Source organism: Triturus cristatus, chromosome 11 (genome assembly GCF_964204655.1).
Source record: "Triturus cristatus chromosome 11, aTriCri1.1, whole genome shotgun sequence".
Lineage (NCBI taxonomy): Eukaryota > Metazoa > Chordata > Amphibia > Caudata > Salamandridae > Triturus > Triturus cristatus.
This window is the reverse complement of record NC_140594.1, coordinates 285,271,994-285,299,208: the sequence shown is the minus strand read 5'-3', so window position 1 is coordinate 285,299,208 and position 27,215 is coordinate 285,271,994. Positions and strand designations below refer to the sequence as shown.

Below are 27,215 nucleotides of genomic sequence, written 5' to 3'. Positions count from 1 at the left end.
ATCGATGCCACCTACCAACGCACAGAGGTACTGCTAAGAGAAAAAGTTCTTGGAATCCAGTCTGACGCCTGGGGTAATTCTAAGGTAAAGAATCTATAACTAACCTATGTCCCTTACAGATACATTGTTACCAAAGGTAAGTAACTTGTTCTTTGTGACTCCCTCTGTACGCTTTCATTCACACACCCCTGCCTTCATCCACACCAAAATGGGAGGGACTGTTGGCAGGCATTCAAGACAAGGGGGCCATTTGTCCAATTCCGGCTTGTCAGATGGGTCTTAGAGTTTACTCCATGCTGTTTCTGGTCAGAAAGGTTTCTGGGAACTTCCATCCAGTGTTGGATTTAAAGAGGGTGAATTCCTTTACCCTACATGTTAAATTCAAGATGCTCCCTTTACAGTAAATTCTTCCATTACTGGTTCAGGGTAAAGTGGGGACTTCCTTGGATCTGCTGGATGCCTACCTCCATTTGCCTAGCCACCCTTCATCTTAGCGATGCCTCCGGTTTTGTATGGGGGACAAGCACTTCCAATTCTAGGTACTACCCTTTGGTTTGTATTCTGCCGTAGGGTCTTCACGAAGGTGTTGGCCCCCTTGGTTGGGATCCTCCACAGAGAAGGGATTTGAGTATTTACGTCCAGAGGGTCTGCAATGTCCTGGGCCGTCATGGGTTCCAGTTCAACCACAAGAAGTCCCATCTGGATCCTACCCAGGACTTTGTGTTCATCGGGGTCTCCTGTACATGGTCGAGGGGATGGTGTTCTTGCCTGTAGAGCAGAGGACAACCTTGAGGAGAGACCTTGGTTGTCTTCTGGCCTCGGATTCTGCCCCTATCCATAAGTCAATGTGTTTCCCTGGGCTTGTCTTCATCTGTACCCATTAGTGACCCAAAAGAACAACTAGAGAGTAAGGAAAGATAGAAAGGCAACTTGTCCTTTTCCCTGTGTAGTATGCAAATAAACAAAGTGGACAAGTCCTTAGTAGGTTTGAGGTCGTTGTTCCTGACCTGGACCTTCGAAAAAGGAGCGCAGACAACAAACAGTTGTTTAAGGAAACCCCTCACCCACCTACCTAGGAGGTGGCATGCGTCATCATTGAGGCCCAGCTGGATCACGAGTGCAATCCAGCTGTGCTTCAACGCCTGAATTACAGCGGAGCAGGTTGTTGTGCGAGAAGTGTGAAGTGCTATGTGAAGTGAAATTATGTGTTAAAAATACCTCTAGGAATCACCCTTCTAAAAGTTTTAATGAAAGGGTCCTAGGACGAGGTAAAAAACATTGTTGGGATATGTATGAGGTTTGAAAATGTACCTCTGTATCCCTTAGAAATGTAGGTCATTAGTGACCCATCTCTTATCCAAGTGGGCTCCTTGTTCCCTGGATTAAGATCTGCCGGTGGTATTATTATTAAATTAAATTTATATGGCGCAACAGCTACCCGGAGGTTTTCCGGTGCCTACGGACCCATGCAGGGAAAAAAGAAAGAAAGAAAGAACGGAAAATCAGAGCTCAGAGGTTGAATAACCATGTTTTGAGGCTTTTACGGAATTTGGCATAATTATGCTCATAACGAAGTGGGAGTGGAAGAGAATTCCATAAAGACGGAGCCAAGTAAGCAAAGGACCGTCCAGCCTGTGCATGTAGCAGACTGCTTTGAATTGGACCTGTTTTCTATCTTAAGCCAATGTAGGTCCCGGAGAGTCCCTGTGATAGATGCCATTCGAGGAAGCTAACAAAGTCTGGCCGCTGAGTTTTGGACCACTTGCAGCGTCCGAATCACACTCGGTGGTAGTGTCTCTACAGATTCGATCCGATGTGGTTTGGTGGTTGGTAGAGTCCAATCTCTCCAGGGGTATTCCTATTCTGGTGTCCCCTTCCTGGGTGGTTACGTCCGATGGCAGTCTGAGGTGCCTAGGGGGCGCATTGGATTCCCGGTCTGTGCAGGGTTGGTAGGATCGGCTGCGGTCGGGTTAATTTGGCATGTCTGAAGTTTGCCCCAGCCCTTCGGGGAATCATGTTCTAGTCCGGACAGACAATCAGGTGGTGAATGCGGGGCCCTTCTTTTCTAGTGGGGATTCTGCTTTGTCGTCTTCTTCAGGCCTGGCTCTTGAAAGGATGAGTCTGCTATCTCGGGGTTGCTCCCTGGACGTGGTGGAGTTGCTTCAGGGCTCCCACCGCCCTGCTACTCTTCTGTCTTATTTTTACCTTTAGGAGTCTTTTCTCTGTAGTGTGTTTCTAAGGGATTAGACTCTGTTTCTGTGAATCCAATGAAGTGCTAGATTTCCTTTCTGATGGCTTTGCCTTGGGCCTGGCCTCTTCTACTCTTCGGGCTCAGTGGGCAGCCTTGTGATCGTTCCGCAGTCCTCTGTTGGACGGTGTGGATCCTTTTGCGGCCAGGTTGTTTCGAAGTTGTTTTCTGCAGTGTCCTAGGGCAATTTGCCTTGCGCCATCCTGAGATCTTCCATTGGTGCTGCGGGCCCTTCAGGAGGGTCCGTTTGACCCCCTGGGGTCCGTGGATGTCGAGTTCCTCGCCATGAAGGTAGTATTTTTGGTGGCTATTGTATCTGCTGGTTGGATTGGGGATCTAATGTCCTTTCTGCTCTCTCCTCCGGGTCCCCCTCGGTTTTCAACCATTACAAGATGTCATTGGGTCTGGGGTGAATTCTGCTCTCTCGCTGTTGGATGTCCGACTGGTGGTGTTGCTGTATTTGGAACATACTGCGTCTTTGCTGCTGTGACAACCTGTTTGTCACTTTTGGTCCTGTCTGGTCTGGACATAAACCTTCTCTCTCCACCTGAGTAGGTGGATTAAGCAGACTGTCTTTGCTGGTGCATAGGGTTCTGAGGTGTCTGCCCGGGGGTAGGGTAGGTCTGCTAGAGGTCTGTCTGTCTCTCGGGTCTCGTTCAAGGGGATCTTTACTGAAGATATCTGTAGGGCCGCTACCAGGTCCTCCCCACACATGTTCATGGATTACTACCGGGGTTTTGCTGAGGCAGTTCTGGGGGCTGGTTCTTCCAGCTCTTGATGATCACGCCTTCTGTGCTTCTTTGTTGTTTTCCAACTGTTTTATTTTTTGGATTTAACTTACTGGTTTGCATTATCCCGTTGATTTGGTTTCTTGTGAGTTTCCATGAAGCCTCTGGGCTTGGGTATGTGCTCACTACTTAATTTGGATGGAGAGGAAGACTTACGAGGAGGTAATGCCCCAGTTACTTACCAGTAATCTTCATTACTCCGAGTATTGTCTTCCTTGCCACATGAGTTCCCATACCTCCCTCCCTGTTTGGCTATCGGCTTCATGTGCTTCTTAGGGCATGTTAGTTCTACAGGAAACTCTCCCCCCTCTTCTCCCCCCCCCCCTTATACTGGATCAAGGGTGATGGGGGTTGGCCATGTTTGGTGGGTGGGGGAGGGATGGGAGTCCCGGGATGCTAATTTGCTTTGGAGTGTTCTGGTGTAGAGCTAAAGCTCACTACGTAACTCATGTGGCGAAGAAGACAATACTCGGAGTAATGAAGATTACTGGTAAGTAATGGGGGCATTACTGAAGAACACAGACTATCTTCACATTGTAGTTTTGTATGGAATCTCAAGATACTTTTATGAAGAGAAATCATTCTGTTTATATATCCAAATTGTTTTTAAACCTAGCCTGTCCAACAATAAAATGTGGTCTAAGAAACAAATAAAAGTATAGTAATTATCTACTTTAAAAATAGAAAAGGGACATGACCGAAGTAAAGAAACTGGATAGGCATCAGAAATAGGAGAAGCTCCACTGCGAGTATAAGCCCAACCAACTTGCCCTGCTGTCCCATAGTGTGCAACTTACTGAAAAACAGTTCTTATTGAACTGCGTGGAATCTGCTGGGCACTCTGCTCTTACCAATGTTTGATATCTTAACGTTTTCAGTAACGTTTCAGAATTGGTTTAAAATTCAACATTTGTTTTTGGGAAACGCATTTTATTGGTTTGTATAATAAAGTGTACAGTAGCACAGCAACAAGGTGCAATGCATTGCCCCCTTATGCCCTACGCCCCCGTACTCAAGCGGAGAACTCACCCGCTCAGCCTGCATCACCATCATTAACCCTCATTTTTTTTTTTAAACATAGTTTATTGGTTTTTGCACATCCACATAGAAAACCTTACACAATTTGTTTCACCATACTTTCTGCAAAATAAGCGCACGCCTCCCTCCCAAATATACAACACCTAAGACAGGTTCGTAGAATTCCCTCCCGGACTATACAACGCATAAAACCAATTATCTACATAACAAAACTCTACCCTTAACCCCTAAGCAAAACATCATTAACCCTCATACATGCAAATTTCGGTCTCTAAATTAGCTGCATGATTGTCCCCCCGCCTAATGGTGATTCCTCTTTAATCCGCCCATAATTACCAAGGTTTTATGTACTTTTGGGGGCAACCCTAGTCTCATAAAGTAGATGTTCTCAGCTCATACACCAGTCCAGACCCTTTTTCCATTCATCAATCGAGGGCGGTGTTCCTGCCTTCTAAAGACGAGCAGTGTCCCTTTTAGCCAGCGCAAGTCCCAACCACAACAATGTTTTTGTATAATGGTCTTCTGCAGTGTCTGCAGTGATGTGTAATATAATCAGTTTCGGGTCCTGTGGTATGGGCCACCCTATCACACAGCCCAGAGTATCCCTTTTCAGTAAGCTTGCATCCTTTGAGAACTCCATATGGTATGCATAAAGTCACTCTCCTGCGATTGGCAGCGGCGACAGAAGGGAGACGGAATTGCGCCTATTGAGTTTATGCCACTTAGGATGCACTCTATGAAGGTATTTCAATTGTTTCAAATGGAGGTGCATTATGATTGCAGAGTACCTCTGGGATGCTCTGGCTTCAGCCCATTCCTCATCTGTAAGGGTCCCAAGATCCCACTCGGGTGTCTGACATATGATGTCAGAGACCTATACACTTGTTTAATCTTATGATCTCCTAACTCCTTCAGGAGAAGGTTTGCTTCCGAGGGGTTATATTTCGGAATTCATCCATTTATCTCCCATGCTGTTGAGGCCATGTATGCAATTGGACTTCCAAATATCGGAAGCTTAGCATTACCTTTTGGAGAACGGACACCCAGTCATGATTCTGGGGATACGTAATAACCGGAAATACAGAGGACTTGGCCAGGTTAGTGGAGAGGCCTGATGTCTCACCAAAAACCTGAAGGATTTGAAGCATCCTGGAACCAGAGTTTTCATGGTCGATAAAGAAGATCAATGCATCATTAGCGTATAACTTGATTCTATCTGAGATCCCTGACACACCCACCCCTCCACCCCCCATTCAAAACCCCTCATCCGCATATCAATACAACTCCATTCTGCCATGGGCTCTATGGCTATAGCAAATAACAGCAGGCATTCTTTACGCGTTCCTCTCCTGATGTCAAAGTGCTCAGAGACCGCGGTCCCCTTCTGCACATGGGTGGACAATTTTGTGTATAGAAGATGCACATAAATACAAATTCAACATCTTCTGATGTATTTTCGCCTTCTCAACTCTTGTTTACTGACAGTAGTGTATAATGAACTATAACAATAGTGTGCCAAAAAGGCCTCTTATTACTTTGGTCCAAAGTCTGCACTGGAACGTTTGTCGATTCAAATGACAAACTCAGTAACTTAACTTTTAATAAAATACAAACCTCTGAAGCAAGATTTTATATTGAGTGAAAGTTTAGCTGGGAAGAACCATCTTAACCTTCTTGAATTCTGGTCCTGAAATCATTAGGGAAAGTAGAAAGTTTGTAAGGTGCCGTCTGCATGAAGCATTGAACCTCTATAGCTAATTTAATTTAATTCTGCTACTGAATGTGTTTACTTGTGTGGTTATAAAAAAAATTGTCCAAAGGCAATTCGTTCCGGAGAGTATTATCTAAATCTTAATGTGTGTATTTTTTTTTTTTTTTAGGTGAACATGTCTCTTCCAGGTTTAAGAATGAGGTTGAAAGGATGGGTTTTGATATGAACAATGCCTGGCGAATCTCAAACATCAATGAGAAGTATAGGTGAGCTTTATATAAACGTCCTTAGTCTTACTTTGCGCAAAAATATTTTTGGGGTTGGTATGCCAACATGGCACTTTCTATCCACGTCATGAACCTTTTTCATTTGGGATTTGGTTTAGAATGGGCACATCTTAAAGAATGCCAAATTTTACAGCGGTCTGGTCACTGCTTTAATTTAAATGTTTTTTATTTTTATGTGTGGCATAGAGACCGCTTTAATTTTAATGCAAGCCTCATGTAATACAACAAATAAAACATGCATACATAGAGGGGCTTTGGGTCAGTCCTGTTCCTCCATTGCCCGTTCAGGTGTCAATTACATTTTCTGTCTCCCCGCCACTATATGCAACAAGGGGCAGTGGGTCACACCCACTTCAGTGATTGGTGCCTTTGCTTTGTGAATGTGGGCATTGTGCCTGATCATATGAGCACATCTGCCTAAATAGAAGTGTATTTCAGGGCTGATGGGCCAGTATTTTACTTTGTCAGTGTTTTTATTCCTTCCATTCTTTTTCTTTTTTATGTGTTTAAACTATCGTTTCATGTTACAGTAATTTAAAGCCAATGGTGAGTTTTCGTTGTGCAAATGGCAACAATTTTTCTGTGATGTGCATTAACACTAAAAATCATTCCTATACCTGTTCATAGAAGTCCCTGCTAGTAGACACCCATAACGTTCTATTAGAATGATATGAAAAGACATGGGTGGATTCTCACGGACGCTACTTTGCTCTGGCTGATGTGGTGAAGGGCTGATTGCTGAACCTTCTATGTGCATATGCCCCCACCCCCACGGCATTGGACTCCTTTCTAAATACACTCCTGGATGTAGTAGCCTCCATGTCTTCGGGCCTTACGATAATTGGAGTAGATTTTAACACAGTTCTAGACCCTTAAGTTGATTCCATGGGGTCCCCATCAGAGGTGCCTTGTAGTAGATCCCGGTCTTTGCTGGAGTGCGTTGGCTCCCTGGGGCTATGTGACATTTAGAACCCAAACAAGATTGGTGGCGAATTAGTATAGGAAATAGGAAAATAATTTGAGCAGGTGACATGTTAGTTGGTTTGAAAAGGATAGTGGAGGGTTGGAAGGATCTGAAAAGGGGTGTTCATAGCAGTAGGAGTAAGCTATGGATTTTATTTTTTATTTTACAGAGTTTTATATAGCGCGAACTTGACCCGAAGGTATCGGGTATCAGATTGCTTTACATAGCACCAGTTGCGTTACATGAGGACACATTCATTTTTGTTAGGCACGGGGAGATTACGTGATTTGCCCAGAATCGCAGGATGTTCAGCGTCATTGCCGAGACTTTAACCGAGTTCCCCAGATTTGAGGTCGACCACCATAGCCGTTAGGCCAACTCCTCTCCCCAATGGATGAGTATCTTTGACACTCTCCCATACACTCACACACACATTCTAACACACTCACTCACTCTCTCGGGACAGGGCAGGACCTACATAAACAAAGGAGGGGGGACAGCGCAGCCCCCTCCTGGAGCCATTAATGACCCTGGGGACCGCCACCCCCGGAACAAAGCTGTTTGCTCTCACTTGGCTGTAGCCTTCACTGCTCTTGCCAAGCGAGACCAAACTAACTTCGCTCGCTGGGAGTGGAGTTCTCATCTGTTTAAAATGGATGACAGAAATGCTCCCACACAGGGAGCAGCATTTTTGGCTCCCTACGGCTTGAAGTAGTGCCGGCTCCCGCTGAGCTGGCAGAGAAAGCAGAGGCATTGATGCTCACCCCACGATCCCCAACGCAGTACACTAGGTGCTCTGGGTGGGCTCCAGGGCACCAAGGAGCAAGAGGTCAAGCCCCAGGGGATGAGGTCACCAGGGCTAAAATCTGACCAGGGAGGCCCCCCCAATTACGTTTTGGCGGGTTCAGGTGCCAGCCATCCAATCACCCCCGCTGCCCCATTGGGTTTTAGCTGGGCCGTTCTGGCACTGATTCTCATTTTACAGAAACTTAACCTCATTGGGAGGATCTTACAAATATAAACATAGCAGGTGCACCAGTTCAAGCTTAACTTCTGTAAAGGACTTCTGATCCTAACTTCCTGGGCTTGACCAACGCAAAGCAAGTGTTTTCTCGGTAATTCCACATTGAAAGACTATTCCTTCATGGAGGTGAATGCATCATTAATCTTTTGGAGAACAGTCTGTAGTGACTGCAGAGGGTTCTTTCTTGGCTTTTCCTGGTGAGAGCAGAGTCCATGGTTCTCCCTTAAATTACTATGACTGCAAATGTGTAAATCACCTGGAAGCTCTTCCCTGTAGGCCCCATACACCTTAGTAGCATGCAAAGGCCTTCCCACCTTTTGCCAGGATGGACAGCTTACCATATGGCCCCCTGGCACATTTCCCGCCGATTTTGGTGTCGTGTTCTTGATACTTACGAATATGAGGACATTTCCACGAAATAAAGAAGCACTTACTTCATATAGTTAAGAGAAATAAGTATAGTATAAGGGGCTATGCCAAAGGTATACTCAGAGGTAAGGAGAGGGCAAGGGTTAGACAAGTTGCATTCCTTGAGGATCGTGACCTTCGGCTCGAGGCGTGCCTCACCACTGCCAATCCCGAGGATAGTCTTAGACAATTGACAGTGGTTCTGGAGGAGATATGGAGCCACTGGTTGGAGACTGCGAAACAGATCTGTTGTGCTTCCACCGCATGGGTCCAAGGGTGGCGTGAGAACAATAGTAAACTGCTGCAATGGGTGGCATCCCGGCCTTTAGCTATTAGGATCGTACCTGAAATACATGACAGTGCAGGCCACACCATAGAACTTCCCATGCTATTGCTCAGGCATTCGCAGGTTGCTTTATGTGGCTGTCCCACGCCCAGCAGTGGAGCGTACTGACCCTCTCTTTGACGATGTGATTTTGCTTTTCGGGTGCAAAGAGGGAGTAACTTGAGCAACCCATCACACTCGAAGAAATTTGAGAGGCTATCCAGACACTGGTGTCTGGCAAGACACCCGAACCTGATGCCAACCCAACAAAGTTTTACACCAAATACAGAGAACCGCTGACTCCCCACTTATTTCACTTCTATGAAGAAGCAGTGAGGTTGGGCTCTCTTTTGTGGGATTTTGACCAAGCAACCATTGTGGTTATGACGAAAGGGCAACCCCAGTCGGTCTCCTGTGCCGACTACGCCCCATTTCTCTGATCAGCGGCGAGATTAAGATCTTCGCGGCCATCCTAGCTTTCCGCCTCCGGTGGGTCATTGACACTGTAATCCTCCTGGTCCAATGTGGCTTAATGCCACTAGATGCATGCAGCATTGTTTGAGATGCCTACATGTGTGCTGGTCCACCGTCACCACCTATTATTCCCACTAGCATTGTTTCTCATAGACTTTGAGAGAGCATTCGAAACTGTGGACTGGGTGTACCTGGCCCAAGTCCTGGAAAGCACCGGGTTTGGACCCCGATTTCGTCGATTTGTCTGAGTGCTCTATTCCAACCCAAAGGCCCGGATCCAGTACAACATGTAGTCTCTGAGGAATTCCCCATTAGGAGGGGAACCCAGCGGGGAAGTCCCCTATCCTTTTTGCGCTGGTTATTGAACCCCTCGCACCACTTATTAGATGCGATGCCTGGGGGCAGGGGCTGGGAGGGGGATGCGGGGTACAATTACAGCATCGTCTTGTATGCAGATGACAGGCTTTTGTTTCTCTCAGACCCCAGTAGTAGTGGTCCGTGTTGCCTCCAGTTCTTTGCGGAGGCCTCAGGCTTAACACTTTTAACCCTGCCAAGTCTGTTCTGGTGCCGTTGGCCCCTTCTAGAAATTATATTGATTCGTAAACCAAAATACCAGTACGCCATCTGTTTCAAATATTTAGGTGTTCAGGTGTTGCTACTCCCGCAGTTGACGTGGTCTCTCGATATCAGTCAGTCAATAAGTCTTTATTCGATTAACATCATAAAAGACATACTATACATGCTTAAAAAAAAAAAGGTTCATATAAAATACAATTCATATTACAATACAAGATAAAAAGTACTAAAATCATGTACGATATTTCATAATGAACAATGATTAGAACATAATGACAAAACATAATAAAATTTAGTAAAAGACACGCCAATCTAACCTAATAGTCCATAGTGATGGCGCTAATTAAAAAAACAGCTGAAACCATATGGGACACATATCAAGACTTGAGTTTCCGTACCCTGAGAATCCATGCCCAACTAATGAATTTGGCAACACCTATTACTACAGGTTTTGATGTGTCTGTTTTCAAAATTCTACTAGCAACCTCTGCAGAACGAGTGCTCATTAATCTGCAAACAGGACGAAGCCAAACACGTTGAAGAAGTAGGTAAGTTGGACAACAGAAAAGGAAATGATCCATAGATTCGATCATATCTACACAGAAGGGGCTCTTATCACTACCAAGAGGACTCCAGCTTTTGGTGAGACCTCGCAGTGGTAGGGCGCCCACTCTAAACTGATGATACAGTTTACGATCAAGATGTTTCAAAATAGTGTCCCAATAACCCTCATAAACAGACTCATCCTTAAAAGCAAAAAATGTAGCAGTCATTGAGGTGCCCATAAGGGAGGCAAATCTCCTGTTCTTAATCAAACACCAATAGGCCTCCTTTAAGACATTTTTCGGCGGGAAAACGACAGTATCTGGGTTAGCCCAAAGGTCACCCATCCCGAGGTCGGTCAACAGGGTTTTAATACCAGACAACCATGATATCATGTGCGAACCCTCCAGCCCTTTAACCTCCAAGAGGGCTTTAGCATAAATAAATAATTCAGGAGTAGTCCACAGGCGTCGCCAAAACGCCAGTGGTCTATACCCTGCCAAGTCCTCTAGAGGCTGGATTCCCAAGTCATATAGTAAAGGAATGCGCGGAGTAGATTGCGGAAGCCCTAATGCTGACCGGAGAAATTTGTTCTGGGCAGTCATCAATTTGGACAGGTTACTAAGGCCCCAAATTTCAGCACCATATAAAATGGCAGGAAGAATCTTGGAGCCATAAATCTTCATTAGGGGGGCTATTGGTTTTGTCAGAGAATGTTTATGCTCTTTCAACAAAGCTCCACCTAATTGGGCATGTTTAAGAGCGAGAAGATGCAGCTGGTTGGACCAGCTGCATGTCTCGCTAAAGGTGACCCCTAGATAAGTAAACACAGCCGTTTGATCCAAACTGGCACCACCCAGACATACCCGCTCATTAATGTGCCTAGGGCCTCGAAAAACCATGAACTTGGTCTTCCCAACATTTATTTCCAACTCATGTGCGCGACAAAAAACCTCAAAGCGAGACAGGGCTAACTGCAAGCCCTGTCTTGTTTTCGAAATCACAAGAGTATCGTCTGCGAACATGAGTAGGGGAATCTTCATTCCAGCCAAGGAGGGTGCATCGGTTGGGTGGTTGGAGAAATAGTTTATAACCCTATTAATAAATAGTGAAAACAAAGTGGGGGCGAGCACACACCCTTGGCGAACTCCTTTGGACACTTTAAATCTGTCCGTCACCTCCCCTGGTTTGCCCCATCGAACACGGGCATACGTATTATCATGAATAGTAACCAGGAAGGATACCAATTCTTTGGGCATGCCCATCTCCAAAAGTGCTTCCCATAGCTTGGCCCTCGGCACAAGGTCAAACGCGGACCGTAGGTCCACGAAGGCCGCGTAAAGCTTACCACCCCCCAAGAAAACTTCCTTCCAATAAAGGAGTACTACCCTAAATGCTTGGTCCAGGGTCCCAATATGTGAACGAAACCCCGCCTGAAGAGGGGTTTCGTTAGAATCATTAGAATCAGTCATCCAGGATTGTATACGACCCAGCACAAGACAGGCTATAATTTTTTGTACTGCGTCAATAAGACCAATTGGTCTATAATTGGCCGGGGCAGAGCGATAGCCTTTCTTATAGATCGGCAATATCTCTGCCCCGAGCCACGAGTCGGGGACAGCAGCACCACCCGCAAGGGCATTTGCTAGCACAGTCAAGTACGGGATCCATACATCTTGCTCCTGGATGAATAGATCAGCAGGGATACAGTCGGGACCCGGGGCCTTACCACTCTTAATACATTTTAAAACAGACTTAACTTCACAGGGGGAGAATTCCAGAGGGTTTTCAACATCAAATGGACAAATATTATTATTAGCCACCCTATCACCAACCTTAAACTGCTCCTCGAAATACGCAACCCACTGCTGTGGCTCAACGTAGTTAGTGGGCCGAATATCCGAGGAGCAGTTGCCCCATTTGAGAAGATGCCAAAATTGGACCATATTACGGTCATGACAAGCCTGATATAGATCCCTCCAGTGGTCCTCATCCCAGTTTAGCTTGGCCTTAAGTTGGGCAGATTTATAGGCAGTCCTACATTTTTGGATAGTGGTGGGAGAACTGGATTTAATGGCCTTTATCAGGGCACTTTGGGCCAGTCTACAGTCCTTGTTAAACCACGTGCAGGATCTCAACTCTTTGCCTTTACCGATGGAAGAAGAGGTTCTAACAAAGAATGATTTAAGTTCGGTAAAAAGCATGTTATGAATATCCCGTATATTATCCATAATCAAATCTTGAGACTTCAACTGGTTGAGAGTTGCCATGGTATTACTGACCAAATGTCTAATAGCCGCCCGGGAAGTCTCACAAATGGCGATTTTCGGCCATCTCACCCTTCTTAAATCATTTGTGAGAATAACATCCATAGAGGTACGGGCATCAAGAGTAGTAGGAATGTCAGTAAAACTATTATCATTAATACAAAGGACAAGTGGGTTATGATCACTCTCAACTCTACTTACTACCATCATATCATCAATGAGCGACCACAACTCCAGATTGACTAAAATATAGTCAATTCGACTCCCAGTTCTACCATTATCAAAGGTCATCCTCCCCAACCTATCCGATTTTGTTCGCCCATTAACTGCTCTCATACCCTGGTTTAAACATAAACCTTTCATGAACAGGGCCGCTTGTGTCCACTTTCTTACAGGTTCCAGCTCCAACTGGGGAACACCCCAGAGAGAATCTTCATCCTCTGTGAAATCCCTGCTATCGACACCCAAGGGCTCAAAACAGACATTAAAGTCTCCAGCCACAATCTTACTGATGGATTTTAATTCGGACCCTAAATAGTTCTCCAAAAGGAGACAAGTGGGTGAACATTTACCTCCCGGGAGGCCCCACACATAAATGTTTATTATAAGGAGATTAAGGCCATTAAGAGATTGAACCCTGATGATCAAAATGTTCGAGGCATGTGGGCTGCTGAATTCATATCTGTGCATAGATCGCCGCCTAGTGTTGGGTCCGGATGTTTGCACGTTGTTGTCCTGGAAGAGTCTTCGAAGTATCCTGGGATAGGTGACTCCTCCCCTGGACTACAGTGCGCATGGGCATCCTCTCCATCCTCAGATTGTTTTTTTCCGCCATTGGGTTCGGATGTGCTTATCTTGACTCAAGTTAGGAAAAACTTTTTACAGGCCAAAAGGCCTTTAGTTCGCGTCGGTACTGTTCCCGATCGGTATCGATAGTATATTGTTAGTTTACTAACTTCCAGAACCAACTTTTTCGCATTTTACCCGACCATCGACCCGTCATCGACGATGGAATCGAGGACACCATTCAAGCGGTGTCCTGTATGCAATGCGAAATATCCCCATATCGACGTCCATCCGGTGTGCAACAAATGCCTTTCACCGGATCACGACGAATCTACATGTATGGCCTGTGCCCGAATCCGATCCAAGAAGACTCTTCGGAATCGACGAGCAGCAAGACTCGAAGCGCAGCAAGCGGCACCGGCCCCAGCCAACATCTTCAGCGCCGAAGACGAAGATGTCGAAGACGTGGATAACCTACCCTCCAGCCCCGCTTCCGAACACGATTCCGTATCGGAAGACGTCGAAGAACGACTCTTTTCCAGAGATGACGCCGACACCGAGGTAGGAGACTACAATGAGGCCTTAGGGGCCGAAGAGAGTAGCTCCGGTGACGAGCAAGGCCTACCCGTACAGACTGAGGATATACCAGTGCGCCAGTCTATGGATCCGGTCGAGGGATCGCCTTCGGGCCTTACCCAAGACCTATCCCGCAGTTCTTCGGCCCCGCCCTCTGGCCCGGCCTCGGACATTCAGCGGCAGCCATTACTACCCAAAAAGGCTGGTTTCCCTTCTTCGAAACCGAAACCGAAAGCTGCATTGGTTCACCAGAAACCGAAACCGAAAGTAACGCTGGTCGGATCGAGGCCCACCACACCTTCGACGCCAGCAAAACCCATCGGCGCCGACCGCACCAAACGAGATTTCGGTGCCCAGCTTGCAGCAGCCGACGTCAGTGCCGACACACGGAAAAAGAGCTTCGGTGCCACCAAACCTCCTCGGCTACCGGCACCGACACAATCGGCTCCGACCCCAAAGGTCAAACTGCCTGCTGCGTCGCACCCCGCTTCGACAGCACCACCAAAGGCACACTCATCAAAGACGTCGACGGCCATTGCCACCCCTCGACTCGATGACTCGCCGGCACCGAAGAAGTCCACGCCCGCCTTTACAGAAACGGCCGGCACAAAGGACTCGATGGCACTCCAGGTGCGGACCGTTGCTGCGCAACGCACCAAACACAAAGCAGTCCTCCAGGACACGTCAGGCTCCGAGCCGATAAAAGCTCCAACGGCCTCTTCGGCACCGACCAATATCACTTTTGGCCTGCCGCCATCCACGGCCCCAAAACTGTTCCAGATCAGAACACGGGTCACCCACACCACGTTCACGCCTGCCGAACGCTCTCCTGCGGCGTCGTCTCCGTCACATGTCATCGACGCCGACACCGGCAGGATGGTGCTCCACAAAAGGAGAATAACTTCAGAGTCAGCTTTGGACTCCTACCGGATCCCGCTTAAGAAAAAGCTACCGGTGACTTCGGAACCAGTTCTTTCCGAACCTCTCCATTCCTTTTACCAGGATCCACAGTCCTTCTCTCCCACACACTCCGACACTGACGTTTTGGAGGACTACATGGGTGACCACGTCCCCTACCCCGGAGAGATGGACCCTGAAGGCCAACAGGACCCTGACCAAGCTTGGGATGACCCTGTAGACTCGGGTGCACCTATGGATACACAGGACCCGCAACTCTATGGAGCAAAAACATCTCCCACAGAGGACACAACGCCCTAATTGAACGTGCTGCGGCCAATCATGGGGTGCAACTCCACTCTGACACCGTGGAGGACGACTTTCTCATGGATACTTTCGCATCCTCGGAAAGGAATATAAAAACTCTACCCATGTTAAAGGGTGTCCTCAAACCAGCAAAGGACATCTTCAAAGAACCCACCAGGGCAATAGTAATAAACCCCAGAATTAACAAGAAATACAGGTCCGCGCCTGGGGACCCTACCTACATTAGAGGCCAGTTACCTCTAGATTCCATTGTAGTTGCGAATGCTCGCAAACGGGCACACTCGCAAACAACAGGTGATGCTCCTCCCCCGGACAAAGAGTCCAAGGTGCTAGAGACCTCCGGCAAACGGGTTGCGGCCCAGGCAGCTAACATATGGCGCATTGCCAATACTCAGGCGCTCCTCGCCCGCTACGATCGAGCACACTACGACACACTAGAACAATTACTCCAACATCTCCCTGACCAATTCAAAGAAGGTGCAGAGATCCTCATCAGGGAGGGACAACTCCTCACAAATGCATCCATCAAGTGTGCACTGGATGCCGCAGATACAGCTGCCAGAGCCATAAACACTAGCGTCATGTTGCGACGACACGCCTGGTTGCGAATCTCCGGATTCAAACCTGAGGTACAAAATAACATCCTCAACCAGCCTGTCAACCCCGACTACTTATTCGGGCCGGAGGTTGACACCACCCTAGAGAAAATAAAAAAGGACACGGACACTGCTAAGTCCATGGGGGCTCTTCAAACGCAGTCCTTTCGGAGCGGCTCCTTTCGTCGCCCCGGAAATAGAGGAGCAAGTAGAGGACAGGGGTCACAGCAAACCTACAACAAAGGCAACACACAAAGCACCTACGATAAAAACACCTGGGGTGGTTATCGTGGCTCAAGCACAAAGGGCAGAGGACGCGGATACGGCAACACCAGGTCCTCCCCCAAGAACAAACAGTGACACCCTCTCCCTTCCTCCCGACCACATAACACCTGTCTGGGGAAGGCTACAAAGGTTCCTGTCCACGTGGAACTCCATCACCACGGACAGGTGGGTCAAAGACATTGTCAAATACGGTTACTGCCTAGAATTAACCTCAACTCCACCCACAATACCTCCAAAACACCGTCCTATGTCCTCAGAGCACTTAACGCTCTTACAGCAGGAGGTGCTAAGCATGCTACTAAAAGGCGCAATAGAGGTCGTACCCGTCCACGAGCAAGGTACGGGGGTGTACTGCCTGTACTTTTTAATACCAAAAAAGGACGGGTCACTCAGACCTATATTAGACCTGAGACCCCTGAACCGCTACATTCTCTCCGAGCATTTTCACATGCTCACTTTACAGCAAGTCCTCCCGCTTCTCAAGCAGGGAGACTTCCTGGCCACACTGGACCTCAAGGATGCGTATTTCCACATACCCATTCACCCCTCACACAAAAAATACCTCAGGTCCACTGTTCAGGGGCAGCACTACCAATTCAAAGTCCTTCCCTTCGGCGTGACAACAGCACCCAGGGTTTTCACAAAGTGCCTAGCTACTGTGGCGGCACATCTACGGAGGCAACACATACACGTCTACCCTTACCTGGACGACTGGCTCGTTCAAGCAAAGTCAGCCCAGCAATGTGCCAGCCACATGTCCCGCACCATTCACCTCCTTCACAGTCTGGGATTCTCACTAAATTACCCAAAATCCCATCTCCAGCCCGCACACGTACAACAATACCTAGGTGCGACTATAGACACTCTGGCGGCCACAGCTCAGCCAAATTTAGTGAGGATCAACAGCATGCAAATGCTGATTTCCAAGTTCAAACCCCAACACTCCCTTCCTGCGCGAGTGTTCATGCAGTTGATAGGCATGATGGCCTCCTGCATTTTCATAGTCCCACACGTGAGACTACATATGCGCCCGCTTCAGGAGTGCTTAGCACGTCAGTGGAATCAGGCTCAAGGACAGCTGAAAGACCTAGTGTTGGTGAGCGGTCGGGCATACAACTCTCTGCATTGGTGGAATCCACAAAACCTTTGCAAGGGCCGACCGTTCCAAGAGCCTGTTCCACAAATAATACTGACAGCGGACGCGTCTCTCCAGGGATGGGGAGCTCATGTACTCCACTACACAGTGCAGGGACTATGGACAACACAACAGAAGAAGATGCACATCAACCTTCTGGAACTGATGGCAATCTTCCTGGCAATGAAGGCATTCAAAGTACACTTGTGCAACAAAGTCGTGTTGATCCGGACGGACAACATGACCGCCATGTACTACATACAGAAGCAAGGAGGAACACACTCTCCACAGTTGTCTCATCTGGCTCAGAGCATGTGGAAGTGGGCCATTCAGAGGAACATGTTCCTCATGGCAGAACACCTCCCCGACAAGGACAACCAGATGGCGGATCTGCTCAGCAGACACAGCCACCAGATGCACGAGTGGGAGGTACACCCATCAGTACTCCAACCGTACTTCCAGCAGTGGGGTCATCCAGAGATAGACCTATTCGCCACAATCGAAAACGCAAAATGCCAAAGCTTTGCCGCCAGGTTCCCACATCCGCAGTCGCAGGGCAATGCGATATGGATGAACTGGTCCGGCAGATTTGCGTACGCTTTTCCCCCAGCACCACTGATACCGCTGGTGGCACGCAAACTCAGACAACACTCACTGATACTCGTCCTGGTTGCTCCAACGTGGGCACGCCAGCCGTGGTACACCACCTTTCTCGAACTTTCCGTGGTGCCGCATCAAAGGCTGCGGATCAAACCCGCGTATTTGACGCAGAACCATGGAGAGATTCAGCACCCAGATCCGCAACAGCTGAACCTGGCGATCTAGCTCCTGAAGTCCTAGAGTTTGGCTACCTAAACCTGCCACCTGACTGTATGGACATCATTAAGGAGGCCAGGAGACCCACTACCAGAGCTTGCTATGCAGCCAAATGGAAGAGGTTCGTCATTTATTGTACTAATAATGACATTAACCCGCTAGACGCATCCATACAAAACATAATTTGTTACCTCTTACACCTATACCGATGCAATCTGGCGTACACCTCTATACGTGTCCATTTGACCGCAATTTCAGCCTATCTGCAGACCAGGCAGCACCTCTCTCTATTCAGAGTGCCTGCCATCAAAGCATTCTTGGAAGGACTCAAACGAGTCATTCCACCAAGCCACCCGCCGGCTCCAATGTGGAACCTCAACTTGGTCCTCACACGCCTGATGGGTCCACCCTTTGAACCTCTACACTCATGCGAGCTTCAATTTCTTACCTGAAAAGTAGCTTTCCTAGTAGCGATCACTTCTTTAAGAAGAGTTAGGGAACTCCAGGCACTAACGGTTCAAGAGCCATTTATACAGGTTCACGCCAACAGGGTCGTACTACGTACCAACCCCAAATTCATGCCCAAGGTGGTATCGCAGTTCCACATGAATCAAACTATTGAACTGCCTGTTTTCTTTCAAAACCCACAAACTGTCGCAGAAAGAGCACTCCATACACTAGATGTGAAGAGAGCCCTCATGTATTATATCGACAGGACTAAGATCTTTAGGAAGACAAAACAACTTTTCGTTGCCTTTGCGCCACACCACAAAGGTAACGCTATCTCCAAAGCAGGTATAGCCAGATGGATCGTTAAATGTATTCAAATTTGCTATCAAAAGGCTAAACGCACATTAACGATTCCCCCACGAGCCCACTCAACACGTAAGTTAGGGGCCTCCATGGCTTTCCTAGGAAACATTCCCCTGCATGATATATGTAGAGCAGCCACCTGGTCCACTACACATACATTTACCAAACACTATTGTGTAGATGTGCAATCAAAACAGCAGGCAGCTGTAGGACAGGCTGTTCTCAAAACTCTTTTTCAGACCTCTGCAGCTGGCACTGGTAGCCGCCGCTAATAGAGGGCACTGCTATGTATTCTATGCACAGATATGAATTCAGCAGCCCACATGCCTCGAACTGAATATGCTACTTACCAGTATGCATCTGTTCTTGGCATGTAGGGCTGCTGACATTCATATCGCCCTCCCTCCTCCCCGGCGCCTGTAGCAGCTGCAGCTCTCAGAATTACTGTAAGCATGGTCATCACTTTCTGTATCTACTCCATCACTGCCACAATGGCGAAAAACAATCTGAGGATGGAGAGGATGCCCATGCGCACTGTAGTCCAGGGGAGGAGTCACCTATCCCAGGATACTTCGAAGACTCTTCCAGGACAACAACGTGCAAACATCCGGACCCAACACTAGGCGGCGATCTATGCACAGATATGAATGTCAGCAGCCCTACATGCCAAGAACAGATGCATACTGGTAAGTAGCATATTCAATCTGGACTATCGATTGGGACCTCTGCCACAGTGACACCCTCACATTGACGGACCCAAGTGGTTAAACCACCCATCGGTCTACCCCTATGGCCCTTAACAGCAGGTTTAAAAAAATTCAAGAAACCTATACGAAAGTGGGGGACCATTGCCCAGGTCTCTTGAAATGTCCATATCTGGAAACGTCGATAAAAGTGGCCCAATCAGGAATATCAAGCCTGGATCCCAACCCTGCAATGTTCCATGAACCCAATTTCAGTGGCGAATTTACAAGACCAGTTTCCACCACCTGTCCTGAGACCACCAGGAGGTCAGTCGTTTTAGCAGAAAAAGGCTGTATAGAAGCAGAGAGGTTAGACGTGCAAGGAGTAACACTAGGAGGTGGTAACATAATAATATCCGGGCTCTGATGACAAAAGAGACCCGAGGCCCCAGGATCTGTCAGTAGGGGACAAGCAGGGCTAGCCATACGTCAATCATTATCCTCCAGTGTTGAGAGGATATCAAAGCGATTGGTGGTCACAATGGGCTGATTAGACCTTACTGGAAGACTCGAGAAAGCACGATTATCCCGCATAGATTGAATGCATCCTGGCTTATAAAAAAAGCCTAATGGGAGGATTTTAATCGAATTAAATGCTGGAGGTTGGTGGAAAGCGGCTTCCAATATATATTCGACCAAAGCCGGGGACCTAAAACTCAACACCACACAATCCCCAGGAAGGGACTTATAAGACTGGCCAATCCAGTTGATGCGCCTAACCATATTAAAATCATCAAACAAGGCCTTGCTATTCCCAATTTTAGAGCTCAAGTAATGCAGGGATTTATTCTTAAGGTTTGACCAATGTTCGTAGGTTCCTTTCTATGAGGGGTGGAACATTAACCAAAACTATGGAATAAGGGGTGGCTTGGGGAGGGAGATGTAAATTGGGGAGGGTTGTAGAAACCCCTGCTCCCACCCGCTCATTACCAGCCCTATTACCCAGGGGAGGGCGACTTTGCTCATCACTATAGTTGTTGTTACCCCTATCAGTAACTACTTCCAAACCTAGATCGTAACCCTTCTCTTCCCCTATAGGAGGAATAACTGGCAAGACCCCCACAGACCTTGGTGGTCTAGCATTACAGACCTCATTGGTCACACCAACAGACGTCACCCCATTTGACAGTGGGGGAGGCCCTATTACAGAGATCTTATCACCAGCGAGTCTGGCTTCTAACATATCCAACCTACCGGCTACAAGATCCAGTTTATGGAGAACGGGTTCTAAGAGGCAAGCTAGATGGTCTTTAAGACTAACAAGTAAGGAATCCAGAAGAGTCAGGGAAGTAGTCTTACAGTCAGGACAATTCCCTTTAGCGGAAATCCCACTAGGCTCTGGATGAAGCGACACAACAGAAAGCTTACTAGTCCCTTGGCCTCTCCTGTTTTTACTAGAAACCTCATTTTTTTGCCTTTATGAGCCAACCTCCCTCTTGTAGTAACCCTAGGGGGGCTCTGGGTAATAACACAGGCCTGGGAGGTATCCAATGACTGCGGTTCAGGGAAAATAAGCAATGGGGGAGTAGTGGTGCCAACAACTGTACTGGGATGACCGGAAACGGGTGGGTCATTCTGTAACTGGGCACAAGGGAGTGAGAAAGAAACGGGATCTAAAGAGAGTCTGCGTTCGACAGCTAGGATCTCAAGATTCAGTGCTGACTCAGCCCGAATTAAATAATCATCTAATGTCCCCCCCCCCCACCTTATCAACTGCCCTCCTTTTGGTCATGATAGAGCAGGACAAAAGAAAACCGCCCTGCACAGAAAACGGCCCACCTTCCCCTGTAGCAACACAACAACCTAAGGCAATGCGCAGCAATAAAAACAGTAAACAAGAGATAATAAGTTCATCAATGGGACAATTGCTGCGCCGCCCACCTTCTCTGAAGCACAACGATCTTCCTCTGACAACAGCTTAGCGGGCAGGCCCTGCCCTGCCTCCTCCTGGCTCTGACGGGCTAGGACGGGCCTGCCCTTGGCCCGGGCTTTGCCCGGGCGCGTCCCGCGCAGCGTTTAGTTGTCAGCCCTTAAGTAAAGCCCGGGCGCTGCCTGATGACACTACGGCAGGCGCCCGGATCAGGGAATTCTTGGTAGTGAAGTTCGGATACGTCCGTTCCCCTCACGGCTAGGATGCAGGTTCGGGGAAGATTTTCACCAATACGCCGTTCCCCTCACGGCAGCGTCGATAAGCAAGAGTGGCACCAGGTTTGAAAAGCGCGTCCCCTATCCCCATTATCACTCCTCTCACTCGCATGATTAAAGCCGACCTTGCGAAGTGGCAGGCACTTCCACTTGGCGTCATGGGCAGGATCGTCTTATATAAAATGATTGCTTTATCTTTTCTAGAACTTTCCTTACATATTTTCCCACCACTGATTTATGGAGATGGATTCAGTGACTTTCTCCTTTTGGTAGGGTAATTCCAGACCGAGTCTGGGATTCTCCCCTTGTCAATGAGGGACCTATGATGGTGGGATTGGTATGACTAACTTGTATCTATATTACTAGGCGTCACATCTCCCGATCATTAATGATTGGCTTAGTGGAGGGTGGTCAGACCCAGCTTATAGACTGGAGCTTTCTACTTTGGGTTTCTCCGTATTATGGACATGCTCTATGGCACTCCTGTTCCCAATGTGGTACCTGAGGTGACTGGGATGGTTTTCAAGGTGTGGCGCGATGCCCTTCGCCATATGGGATAGTGGCAGAGGCTCACTCGGCAGACTCCTCTGTGGTAAGGTACATGGTTGAAGAATGTGGCGGCGTTGGAGGGGTTTGGCCGATGGGACTCCATTGGTATCACTCAGCTGGGTGTCTTCTTTTCAAGCCCTTCAGGAGACCTATGCCCCATCAAAAAGACAATTCCGTAAGTATTTATAGTTACGCCACGATTCCACATCCCCTGGGGTACTGCTGTTCCAGAGTTCAGCCCTGTTGAGGCAAAGCTAATGATGGGGGCACTAGGAAGGGGAGGTGTGTCCCAAATCTAGTTTACATTATTACTAATGTCCCCAACACACTGAGTACCCTTAGATCTCGATGGGAAGGCTGGCTTGGTGACTTAGATGACGCAGACTGGTGCGACGCACTGATGGCTCCTAGGGAGGGTCATTACGATAGCCTTAAAGCTCTGACCTACACAAGTATACTGTTTGCATGGTGCATATCTCACCTCTGACAGGCTGTTTAGGGCGGGCGTCACTCCTAGCCCTGCATGCTATCGTCCTTTCAAGGCCCCAGCTGACTTCTTTCATATGATACTTTCCTGTTGCATAACACTGTTTTGAGATGCAATAATTGCAGAGCTCTCAGTGGTGTTAGAGATGGAGATTGAGCTCGCCCCTCTGCTGATTTTGATTGGGGGGGGTGGGCCAGTATGGATGGTGTGTGGGAGGGGGGAAACGTGGGCAGATCGGGCCTTTCTGGGCATGGCCGATATGGTGGCCAAGCGTAATATAGCGTCCCATTGGAAGGCTTCGGAGTTTACTACATTATCGCACTGGAGGCGTGGAGTGGACTGGTGCTCTCAACAAGAAAATATTGATGGCCGTGCTTGCAGTAAAAAAAAATATAAATATATGCACTGCATAATTTTCCAAAGCTAGTCATCGTCTTTTGCAAATGCTTGATTTAATTATTTCTCTAGTCCAGTCGTTCTTAACCTTTTGATTTCTGAAGACCCTTACTTAATCACTACTGGAACCAGGAGAATCCTGAAGAGTATTTTCAATGATTTGAAACGCAAAACAATACACAAAAGATACAGAAGTAAGCATTCATCAAAGAAATACACAAATAATTACAATTTTTATTTAATTAATAAACAAATACCAAAAATATTATTAAAGGAAGGTTGGAGCATTTCTAAATCCAACTGACCCCACTCATTATCAAAACAATCCTCTGGGTAATGCACTTGCACTGCTTCCATCAAACGGTGTATACTAACTTAATTTTTATCCGCCAATTTCAGATTCCTTCACATTTACAAAACGTATTTTAATATTTTCATTTGTACATTTTGCTTCTATATTATAGCTACTTTATTAATTGTTAATATTACATTTTTTACCTGAGTAGGCTTTGCGGACCCCCAGGTGTCCCGTACCACACGTCAAGAACCCCTGCTCTAGTGCTTGTATTTGGGTTTCTGTTCTTATTTATCTTTTTTTTTACATAGTTTAATTTGTATTGGTATTTTTTATTTTCCATGTAATTAACCCAGCATCTGCTTTTTGCTGCTCTATATAATTATAAGACCTCGTCCATGGCCGTTTCAGGTTGACACATGTGTCCTAGTTTATGTCCGACACAAGGTTAACATTTGGCTACATTTAAACAGCTTTCTTCCCCAAAGATCGAGGGCCCTGAAGTCCGTGCCTATAACGGTTAGTCTCAACAGTTTCTGTCTTACCATGCCTCTGTTTGCTCAGCGAAACACTTTTCTAGTTTAAGAGAAAAAATCCTCACTTTCAAGTATTTCCAACTATTTTCTTATTCAAATATTAGTTCTAATGCAAAGTAGCTCTCCGAACCTCTTCCTAGAATTTAGACTGAATCTGGCACATCTTTGAGGAAACGACAGTCCGCCAGCTTTACATGGAGCTATGTGGTGCACTCTATGGATTTGTAGAACAAAGGCATTATGAATATGCTGGTTCAATTCAAAATTCGACACAAACCAGTTAAATCAATTTAGTCTTTTCAGGCATCACAGATGCAGCTGTCTGGAACCACTGAGTTTTTGCTGTAGATATTTCACTTTTTTCTTTTAGAGAATGGTGTTTTTCTTGACTGTGAAGGCTGGATCAACCCTTGGGTCTTGGTCATCAAATCTGTGGGCTGTGCCGCAGAGTAATGATGGGTTACGATCTCATACTCTTAATTCTATGTGCTATTTGTGGGATGTGTGCCTGAATTCATCCAAATGGCGCGTGTAAAAAAAAAAAAAAGCCAAGATCTTTTCTTTATTGCACTTATGAAGGATTCAGCCCCAAATCAACATTCAATTTGAGCACATTGTTGAAAACGGTACCCTGGAGAAAACAGTTCCCTGGAGAAAAATAAATCTTGCTACAAAAATCTAACCAGCACAAGTGGCCACCATCATCATCATCTTTTCACCATAAATATAGGTAGAATCACTGAAGTCTTTTTTGGATAAACCTAACTTGAGTCTGGCTTTACTGCTGACTGTAGTTTTTGTGGAACAAGTACGGGGTTTACTTTTTACCTGTTTGTTTCTCAGACGCAGTACCCTCTAGCACACCCTCCTGACCCACCATAGTTTCTTCAAGGCCCTGCTGCTAGCGTCAGGTCTAAGAAAATAGCAGTAAATGCATAAGAAATGGACCAATCGCACCAATGGAGACTCCACATATGGAGTCATTAATTTAGCCTCGGTTCAAGCTCTTTTAAAAGAGGGGATTAGTAAGGCCTCTATGCATGGCAAACTACCTTTTAGAAAATGAAATTCTGGCTATAAAGTGATTACACAACCTGATGCCTGAGCCTAGTACCAGAATTTCTTCTTTTTTGGATTTGCAAAATGTTTACCAATTTGGATAAATTTATGTCCTTAGAATAGTAACCTGTGCTTATTTGTTCTCTGCATTGCTCTCTAAATGAGCAGGCCCCCCGTCAAATATAATGTGCCCTATTTCTGATGGGTTCCTTCCCTTCTGAGTATCCAGACTACCAGCAGTAGCTCTACAGCACTGCCTGGTGGCTTCTTTTATGGCTTTGTCACCATGCATGTAACAACTTCAGGGTGTATATTGTGCTAACTGGGGAAGTGCTTCACTGATGAAATTGAACAGGAAAATGACAGCGATTAGGTCAGATGTCGTGTCCTAAGGTTTGAGAACCCTGTTATAGATGTTAGATATCATTATCTGACTCACATGACATCTTTAGGTGGTGTTTTGCATCTGACCACTACTCATCAGTGTAGGAAGCTGGCTCTGTATATACTATACCAAAGTAAGGTATAGTGTGCACAGAGTCCAGTGGAACCTCAAAGGAAGGCAGAGGTAAAGGTAGATAATACCTTACTCTCTATTTGTGATAGTGTGGGCGAGCAGTATGGCTTAATCAGAGGGTAGTGTTAAGCATTTATTGTACACACTCAGGCAAGGAATTATGTTATGCACTTAAAGACTGAACTCAGACCAATTGGTTTGTATAACAATATTAGTTACACTTTGTTTTCTACAACCAAGCCGGCCCGGTACAGGTAACTATAATAATACTTTGCAAGATTTCTGCAGTAAATTACAGTTGAGTGCAGGTTAAAATGCATTTGGTTGATTTACAGGTAAGTCTACAGTCAAAATAAATGTTTAGTTACTTTGTAATTACTATGTACGTTACTTCTTGGATAACTTTTTAAGTTACTTTTGCTAATCAGTGTGAAAGGCCTAGATATCACACTGGGACATTTCTTAGACAAAAGCTAAGTAATCTACTTTTTACATATATAATCATTTTCTTAGGGTTTTCATACAAACCAACTCCACACACATGATCTTTCACAGAAAAGCAGTCAATGCAGTCCTACGGGAGATAACCGTGTTTTCAGATTATCAGTAAGTACTTAGGTTTTGGAGTTGGAATTCTGGGGTTAGAACCAGGGTTCCCCCAGGGTCAAGGATGCACTCTCGAAGCACCCTCCACGCTACTGGGGCGGCCGGGTGCAAGTTGCTGAGGCCCAGTGTTATCCAATGGGGGAAAGGGGGCCTCCGGTTAGCGGCTGCTTAAGAGCAGGCCACAAGGTTGAGGGGAGCAAAGCTCCTGGACTGAAGCCCAGGGCAAAGGGGGATCCGAGTTAACACCCAATGTGCACACACAGCAGCACTAGGGTCATCTGGCGTCGGGTGCCCTGTAACCTTCAATAGGGATTCTCTGGTTTGCAAAAGCACTGCAGGCTCTAGGACGAAGCTCTTCTAGAGGCGACCACCACTTTGAGAGGTAAGTTGGGATGTTGTGGGTTGCCGGTACGCCGTCGGTCAGACCCCCCAAGGCTGTGGTGCCTCGGGTGCAGGGGCATCTGGTTTTCTTACCAGCTCCTGGTCACGGTCAGGGGGACCTTCAGGATTGAGGCTCCAGGTGTCGGCTGGAGGATTGAGGCAGGTCAGGGGTCACTGGATCTTGGGTAAGGATCGCCAGGGAGACCTCGGCGGTTGAGCCACTCGAACTCGGGCTGTGGGTGACAGGTGCAGAGTGGTACAGACTCGCAGATCCGGCTGGAACCAGAGTATTTGGGTGAGCAAATCTGGTGCTCATGGTAGACAACGTCTGGTTTTGAAGGCAGGACAGGTCCTCCGGGTTCTTGGGGGCTGCTGGCTGTAGGACACACCGGGATTTAGCTGTAGTCTATCGAGGTCAGCACCGGACGGTAAGGCTGGAGCCAAGTCAGTTGGTGTCTTTCAGCACAGCTCTATTGTCCTTCTTGTTTCTTCTTGTCGGAGGAGGAAAGGTTTAGGGTTGGCCCTAAATATTACATTTAGGGGCGTTATAGGGAGGTATAGGTTGAGACCAATGGGTCCCTTCCTTGGGGGTGTGTACCCCCCCCTAATTTACCACC

The 27,215-nt window shown here is 47.0% G+C and overlaps 1 protein-coding gene across 8 annotated transcripts in view; it reads left to right on the top strand.

Moving 5' to 3' along the window:
* The window catches only part of MTMR3 (myotubularin related protein 3), a 1,575,327-nt gene that overhangs the window by 675,361 nt on the left and 872,751 nt on the right, over positions 1–27,215 (top strand). For all 8 annotated transcript variants that reach the window (XM_085633882.1, XM_085633880.1, XM_085633884.1 and 5 more), the window contains one exon: positions 5,955–6,051. In XM_085633882.1, coding sequence (XP_085490008.1) covers positions 5,955–6,051 — 97 coding nt within the window. The remainder of the gene's footprint in view (positions 1–5,954; positions 6,052–27,215) is intronic.